This window comes from Sylvia atricapilla, chromosome 3, assembly GCF_009819655.1.
Source record: "Sylvia atricapilla isolate bSylAtr1 chromosome 3, bSylAtr1.pri, whole genome shotgun sequence".
NCBI lineage: Eukaryota > Metazoa > Chordata > Aves > Passeriformes > Sylviidae > Sylvia > Sylvia atricapilla.
Genome location: NC_089142.1, coordinates 857,842 through 866,355, shown reverse-complemented (window position 1 = coordinate 866,355; position 8,514 = coordinate 857,842). Strand labels below are relative to the sequence as shown.

General features: G+C 68.0%; 1 protein-coding gene across 1 annotated transcript; it reads right to left on the bottom strand.

Annotated features, from left to right (window-relative positions):
- Positions 1-186: 186 nt before the first annotated feature.
- Positions 187-6,794, bottom strand: GAREM2 (GRB2 associated regulator of MAPK1 subtype 2). The gene is made up of 6 exons (XM_066314270.1): positions 6,672-6,794; positions 5,334-5,474; positions 3,442-3,572; positions 1,740-2,846; positions 1,194-1,357; positions 187-1,062 (listed from the first exon to the last, which is right to left on the bottom strand). Exons 1-6 carry the CDS (start codon positions 6,781-6,783, stop codon positions 204-206), a joined length of 2,514 nt encoding a protein of 837 aa, XP_066170367.1. The 5' UTR covers positions 6,784-6,794; the 3' UTR covers positions 187-203.
- Positions 6,795-8,514: the final 1,720 nt, after the last annotated feature.

Here is an 8,514-nt window from a genome sequence, read left to right as displayed (position 1 = left end):
CCACAAGGATTAAGTTAAACCAGCCGACGCAAAATCCAGTGTTTTCCAGCCCGCTGGGGCCAAAATTACTGTCCAGTGTTAAAACGGGAAAGGGGCAGAGCTGGGAAATGAGGGAGGAGAACCTGCAGCATCAGAGAGGGACGGGAGCGGGGTCACCCCGAGCCGTGCTCCGGGCGACTCGGGGGCGTCCCCCGGCGTGGCACTTAGATCTTGGGGCGCCAGCCCTTGATGAACTGCATGATCTTCTTCACCTGGAGCTTGGTGAGACGGAAATCGTCGGCCAGGATCTCCTCGCTGAGCTGCACGAAGATGCTGCCGTCGATGCGCTCGCGGGCGAAGAAGCTCACCACGTCCTCGGAGAGGCCGATGAACCGCAGGCACTTGGACACCTCCTCCAGCGACAGCGCCGAGAGGTCGGCGGGCGGCAGCCAGGCCGGACCGTCCCCGCTGGGCCGGGGGGTGGCCGGGGGGACCGCGACATCGCCCCGCGCCGCCGGCGGCACCTCGATGACCCCCTGCGCCAGGTACAGGCGGGTGACACCCTCGGCCCCGCGCAGGACGGCGGGGGACAGCGGGGCCGCCCCGCGGATGACGATGCCATCCCCGTCCAAACCCTTGGGAGGCCGAGGAGGAGCCGCCGGCTCCTCGGCGGGGATGAAGGACTCCGGCGAGGAGGAGGAGGAGGAGGAAGGAGCGGCCGGGGCAGAAGGCGCTTTGGACCACTCGGGATTCTCCGGCCACTCTGCCGGCCCGGCGAACGGGTTGAGCGCCCCGAAGGGTGCAAAGCGCTTTTGGGGGTGAGGAGGCTTGAGGCGGGGGCAGCTGCGAAAAGGCTTCAGCGGGGGTTCGGACCCCAACAGCGGCGTGGAGCTGCCGCTGCCCATCCCGGCTCCCGGCTCGGGGAACGCCCAGGGCTCGGCCCAGGAGCTGGCCACGGGCTGGGCGGGCGGCAGCGGCCGCCCCGGGGGCTCGGCAGCCTTGCAGTCGGCCCACGTGCAGGGGTAGCAATACAGCGAGTAGGCGTCGGGAGAAGGCGAGGCGCTGCCGCTCCGCGGGACCGACCTGCCGGGAGCAGAGCGAGGTCACCGTCACCGCGGCGAGGTGACACCATCACCCCCGGCCGGGTGTCCCCACCCTCGGGCTCCAGGGGTGGATCCCCTCCACCCAGCCCGCTGTTCCCCGGAGCCACTCACCCGTCGTGGAGCCCCGAGGAGTAGTAGGAGAGGCTGGGGCTAGGCGAGGGAGCTGGCGCCAGCTTGGGGCAGCGCAGAGAGGCCGGGGGGCTGCAGGGAACCGGGGGGCGGCTGCCCCGGGGCGGCACCGGCGGCGCGTTCAGCAGCCGGCATTCCTCCTTCACCTGCAACGGGGACAGCGCCGTCAGGGCCGCGGAGCCACGAAACCCTGCGTGCGAGCGGGGAGACTCGGGACCCTCCTACCCCGTGGTGAGAGGAAACCGAAATATCGGGGTGCCCCGTGGTGAAGGGGGGCTTGACATTTTGGGGACCCCGCGGTTGCGAGCAGCCCAAGAGTTTCGGGTGCTCCATGGTGCAGAGCCCTGGGGAACCGGAGATACGAGGGTGTCCCTGGTGAAGGGCAGCCCTGGGGAACTGAGGTCTGGAGGTCTGAGTGCCCAAGCGGAGCTGGGGAAGGACCCCAGGGCCGGGGGACAGGGAAGGGGTCGGGCTGTCCCGCCGTGGCCCAGCGATGCCATCCCCCTGGGGACACCACCGGGCTCTTACCGCCTCCGATTTGGGTGGCACCGGGGGCGGGGTGTCCCCTCGGGGCTCATCCCCGGGGCGCTGCGGTGACCCCAGCGGCGTGCCAGCTCCGAAAGACACGAGGTCGGGCCGGCCGCCGGTACTGCCCGGCTCGCAGCATCCCTCCGGGCTGGGATTGCTCCACAGCTCCTCGTAGGGAATCTCCAGCGGCTCCTGAGTCCTGAACTCGGGCTCGGCCCAGTCGGGCGTCATGTATTCCCGCTCGGGGTCGGGGAAGTCGGGCAGCGGCGGGCGCTGCGTGGCCCCGCCGAAGCCCCGCGGTCCCTGGCAGCGGCCGGGGGGCTCCCGGGGACCCCCGGAGCCGCAGGCACACAGCGACAGGCGCTGCAGGGGCTGGCTGAGCTCGTCTCGGCCGCAGGCGGGCAGACAGAGCCGCAGGCGCCTCGGGCTCGCACATTCCTCCAGAAAGTCCGGCTTGGCTTCCCGCACTGCCCGCGAGTACTCGTCGGGGTTGAAGCGATCGTGACAATACGCCGCGCTGTCCCGCAGCAGCTTCTCCAGCTGCGGGTCTCCGGCCAGCAGCCCCTCGGGCAGCTGGAAGCGCGGCATGTCGGTGAGCAGCAAGAAATGGAAAGGCACCAGCTCCTCCCGGCGCAGGATGCAGCACAGCACCACCGTCTTGGAGATGATGCTGACCAGCTTGTAGCAGTGACCCTCGCGGATGGCGTGCAGGTCGTAGGGGTTGCGGGCGGGCCGGCTGGGCACGGCCACGTTCACGGGCAGCCGCACCTTCTCGATGATGCTGCGGATGGTGTGCTCGCCTTCCTGCAGCCGCAGCTCCAGCGGGCTCCGCGTGCTGAAGCGGCCCTTGCACTGGAAGGGCAGGCTCAGGCTCTCGTTGGTGCGGTGGTTCATGCAGATCAGGCACGGCATCTTGCCCTTGACCTGCCGCGCCCCCGCCGCCGGCGCCGCTTTGCCCAGTTTGCGCAGGAGGGTGTTGAAGCGCGACTTCTCCTTCACCGTCTTGGCGCACAGGATCTCCGCTTGTCCCATCAGCGTCAGCTCGTCCCCGGCGTTCAGCGTGAAGTTGTAAACCTCGCTGTCCTCGCTGAATTCCCCCGACACCACCTGCCCGCGACAGCCCCGAGGTGGCACCCGCTGCCGTGCCCTGGGCCACCGGCACCGCGACAGCATCCCTGATGTCCCATCACCGTCCCTGACATCCCATCACCGTCCCTGACATCCCATCACCGTCCCTGAAATTCCACCACAATCCCTGACATCCCCTGGGCCACCGACACCCCAACACTGTTTCTGATGTCCCACCACCATCCCCTGAGGTCCCACCACCATCCCCTGAGGTCCCACCACCATCCCTGTCATCCCACCACCATCCCTGACATCCCACCACCATCCCTGATGCTCCACCACCCTCTCCTGCTGTCCCACTGTCCCCTCCTGATGTCCCAGCACTAATCCTTGCTTTCCCACACTCCCATCACCCCGCAGTGGTGTCCTACCAACACCCCCAGACATCCCACCACTCAGCCCTGGCGTCCCACCACCAACCTTTGCTGTCCCACCACCAACCTTTGCTGTCCCACCGTCCTCTCCTCATGTCCCACCACGTCCCTGTCGCCTCACCCCTGTCCTCGGCGTCCCCTGACATCCCACCACCACCATCCCTGCTGTCCCCGCGGTGTCCCCTGCTGTCCCCCAGGACCTTCACGCTGAAGGTGATGGCCTCCATGACGAAGATGCGGTCTGGGAAGATGCTGGCCACTTCCTCCACGCTGTTGAAATACTGCACGGGCTCACGGAGGTCCCGGTCCTGGTCCAGCAGCTTGAATTTCCCTGCGGGGAGCCCACCGAGGTGAGAGGAGCCCGACCCCTCACAGGGACCTGCTGTCACCCCCCTTAGGGCCAGCACAGCCCTTCCCGGGGACAGCCACCTCTGAGTGTCCCCCACATCTTTGGGGACACTCCCCTGGGCTTTGCCAGTGTCCGAGGGCTGCAAGGGGAGCCCAGAGCCTCTCCCCAGCAGCGCCTGGGGGTCTCTGGGTGGCACAGGGCACAGGGGGTGTCTCAGCAACACCCCTCGGCACCCCCAGAGCTGCAGGGACCCCCCAAAACCGCTCCTGTGAATGGATGGAGGTGGCCAGAGCAGCCCAAATTGCCCATTACCCCCCAAAATCCCCTCGCAGCCCTGCCAGGGCTCAGTGAGCCCACGCCGGGTGGGACAGGAGCTGGGCAGGGAGCGGGAGCAGCAGCAGAGCCGCCAGCGGCTGCCGGGCACGGACCTGAGGGGAATATTAATCCCTGGGACACCAGAGCTGCTCGCTTGGCTCCGGGGACACCCGAGGCTGGAGCAGGCTCAGCTCCACGTCCCCGGGCACCGCTGGGCACGGCCGAGCCCCCGGACGCTGTTAACACAGTGCCCAGCCCCCCTCCAGCCCCCGTGGGAGGGGTGATTAGCCCCTCCCCCACTCCATTTCCCATGATTTATTTATTAGCAGGACTCATTACCGCCATGGAGCACTTAGAGGGGTCATTAAGGCTCTGGCGGCTGCCGGCAGAGGCAGCTCAGCACCTTCATCTGCACTGCCCAGCCCCTTCCTCATCCTCATCCCAGCCCCAGCTCCTCCCCAGCCCAGTCCATTCTCATCACTCTCCCTGTCCCCACCCCTTCCTCATCCCATCCCAGCTCATCCCTGTCCCTTTTTCCCATCCCATTCTCATCTCTCTCCCATTTCCAGCTCTATCCCATCCTGTCCCATCCTCATCGCTGTCCTTGTCTGCATCCCATCCATCCCATCTCATCCCATCCCATCCCATCCCATCCCATCCCATCCCATCCATCCCATCCCATCCCATCCCATCCCATCCCATCCCATCCCATCCCATCCCATCCATCCATCCCCATCCATCCCATCCCATCCCATCCATCCATCCCCATCCATCCCATCCCATCCCATCCCATCCCATCCCATCCCATCCCATCCATCCCATCCCATCCCATCCATCCCATCCCATCCCATCCCATCCCATCCCATCCCATCCCATCCCATCCCATCCCATCCCATCCATCCCATCCCATCCCATCCCATCCCATCCCATCCATCCATCCATCCCATCCCATCCCATCCCATCCATCCATCCCATCCCATCCCATCCCATCCCATCCCATCCATCCCATCCCATCCCATCCATCCCATCCCATCCCATCCCATCCCATCCATCCCATCCCATCCCATCCCATCCATCCATCCATCCCATCCCATCCCATCCCATCCATCCATCCCATCCCATCCCATCCCATCCCATCCCATCCATCCCATCCCATCCCATGGATCCCACCCCATCCCATCCCATCCCATCCCATCCATCCCATCCCATCCCATCCCATCCCTCTGTGGCTCTGCCAGGGGTGGGGACAGTCCCCAAACCAGAGCCTCTCCTATCCCCGACTGGATTTACTGGAGCAGCCCCAGTTGACGGGGGCGGGCAGGTCCTGGCTCTGCTGGCCCAAGGACACCATTCCCACTGTCCCTGCTGTCCCCGCTGTCCCCTCTGTCCCCTCGGTCCCCTCTTTCCCTTCCGTCCCCAGCCCCCCACCTGGGTACTGGAGCGGGATGTCGATTTTGGGCCCGATGACGTAGTGTCCCTCCTCCAGGCTGTGCGCTGTCACCGTGGTCCACTGCCGGCACGAGTGCACCAGCAGCACGTCCTGGGCTGTCACCCCCTCCACGCGCTCCCCTGCGGGGGGACAGGACTGTCACCGCCGCCACCCCCCGGGCCCGGGCCCGGCGCCGCTGCCCGCCCCGGCCGGAGCGAGGGATGAGCAGGTGCCGCTGCCAAGAGCCTCCAGTTGCCCAGGAAACAATTTCTTTGTCCCCCCTGAAAAGCTGCAGCCGCCGCAAACAAGAAGTTTATTGAGTCGGGGCCGGCGCAGCTCCCCCCCGGGAACCCTCCAGAGCAGCGGCACCCGAGTCCCCCCTGCACCCCCCTGTGCCAGGGATGGGCTCTGAGAGGGGACACGGCCGGGCGGGGGTCCCCTGCACCCCACTCCCCCCGGCCAGGCCGTGTCCCAGCGAGGCTGGGGAGGGGACACGGTGGCTCCCAGCAGCTCCAGCCTGGTGCCAGCACCTCCCCAGGGCACCCCCGGGGCTGGTGGCGGTGGGGAGAAGCGCTGGGCAGTGGCTGGGGGCAGTGGGAGCAGCCAAAACTTCCCCCCATCACATCCCCCCCGAGGGGCAGCCCCCGGCCTCTGCACCCGGGAGGATCCGAGCAGAGCAGCCCCGGAGCCGGGACAGCAGCTTGGGCTCAGCCTTCCTCCCTCCCTCCTCCTCCTCTTCAGCACTCCAGACTCCTGGTGCCTCCGGGCTTTCTCCTCCCCATCCCTTCAGCCTCTCCTTCCACCTCCTCCTCACTTCTCCAGTCCCCATTCTCCTCACCTCTCCATCTTTCCTCTCTTCCTCTTCATCCCTCCACTCTCCAACCCTCCCTCCAAGCTTTCCTCCCTTCCTCCTCCTCACTCTGGAGCCTTCCTCCCTTCCCCATCCCTCCACCGCTCCCTGCTCCTCATGGCTCCAGCCTCTCTCCCTCCTCTTCGTCCCCGCAGCCTTCCTCCCTGCCTCTTCCCGGTCCCTTCGTCCTTCTTCTCTCCCTTTCCCTCCTCACTCCAACCTCCCTCGCTCCTCGTCCTCACTCTCCAGCCTTCCTCCCTCCCTCCCCATCCCTCCGCCTTCCACCCCTCCCTCCTCCTCATCACTCCAGCCTTTCTCCCTCCTCCTCCTCCTCCTCATCACTCCAGCCTCACTCCCTGCTCCCTCCAGCCTTCCTCCACCCTCCTCCTCCTCCTCCTCCTCCTCCCCATCACTCCAACCTCCCTCCTCCTCCTTCTGGTCCCTGCAGACTTCATTCCCCGCTCTCGCCCTCCCGGGCCGGGCTCACCCTGCCCGAGGCAGACGAGGGTGGGCAGGCGGCACTGGCTGACGATGGCGTCGAGGGGCAGCGCCGCGGGGCTCCAGCGGAGCCGGGCCAGCCCGGCCGCCAGCTTCTCCATCGCATCGCGGCTCAGGCCGGCCCCGGGCCGGGCTCCATCGCCGCCGCCGCCGGGGCCGGGGCCGGGGGGCGGCGGGAGCGGGGCAGGAGGAGCCGCCCCCCGCCCGCCCCCGGCCCCTCCTGCCCGCCCGCCCCGGCAGGCGGAACCCCCCCGGCGGGGGCGGCGATGGAGGCGGCGGCGGGCGGGACCCCCGTGCGGGACCGGGCATCTCCTTCGCGACCGGTTATCGCCCCCCGGGACCGGGCATCCCCTTCGGGACCGGGCATCCTCTCCGGGACCGGGCATCCCCTTCGGGACCGAGCATCCCCCTCCCCGAGACCGGGCATCCCTCCCCCGGGACCGGGCATCCCCTTCGGGACCTGTTCTCCCCCCCCCGGGACCGGCCATCCTCCCCGGGACCGGGCATCCTCCCAGAACCGAGCATCCACTCCAGGACCGGGCATCCTCTCCGGGACCGGTTATCCTTCCCCGGGACCGGGCATCCCCCCAGGGACCGGGCACCCTCTCCGGGACCGGGCATCCTCCCAGAACCGAGCATCCTCTCCGGGACCGGGCATCCTCCCAGAACCGAGCATCCTCTCCAGGACCGGGCATCCCTCCCCGGGATCTGGAATCCCCTCCTGCCCGTTTATCCCCCCCCAGGGCCGATTATCCCTCCCCGGGACCGGTTATCCCCCGCGGGGCCGCTCCGGGGCTGTCCCGGGGCTCCGGATCTCTCTCCCCCATCCCGTCCCCGCTGGAGGCTCGGGGTGGCCGGGGGCTGCCGGGGGTCCCAAACGGGGGCTGCGGGGGACACAAGGGACCCGAGCGGGACCGGGACACCCCGATGCTGCCCCACAGCCCGATGTCCCGGCCGGAATCCTCTGGAGCTGCCGCACAGCCGCGGAGCGCAAACGGCACCGGGACAGCGGGGACAGGGACATCGCCGTCACCCCGAGCGGGGACAGGGACATCGCCGTCACCCCGAGCGGGGACTCCGCACCCTGGGGACTCGCGGCCACCCTGAGCTGGGACACGGGACCCAGTGTCACTCAGCCCTTGGCTGGCTGCATCCCCACTCCCCGAGCCGCCGGAGACCGGCCTGAGGAGGATGAAGGAGGGGAGGAAGCAGCAAGTGTCTGCAGGGTCACTGCCCGGCCCTGGGGACGTGTCACCGTGTGCTGTCCCCTGCTCCGTCACTGTCCCCAAGCCAGGCACAAGGGGAGGCGGGCTGGGGACAGCGGGAGGATGCAGGAGGAGGATGATGATGGTGGGGAAAAGCCCAAGTGTCCCTGCCGGCGGTGACACATCCCAGCAGGACACTGGGGGCTGCTGGAGGGGGTCCGCGTGGGGACAGCTCCCCCCAAAACGCCCCAGCCGTGGGTGGCTCTGTGGGGTGACCGGGATGGGGAGGGTTTGGGACCGGCCGTGACACAGCCGCAGCTTTATTCCCACCAGGGCACAGGAACAGCCGGATACCGGAGCCATGGGAACGGGGACACCGCGGGAACAGGGACACCGCGGCTTTGGGGACGCCACGGCTTTGGGGACACTGTGGGACACAGACACTGTGGGACAGGGACACTGCGGGACAGGGACACCATGGCAGTGGGGACATTGTAGCACTGGGGACACTGAGGGACAGGGACACCGTGGAACAGGGACACCGTGGCACTGGGGACACCACGGTAGTGGGGACACTGTGTCACCAGGGACACCGAGGGACAGGGACACTGTGGGACAGGGACATTG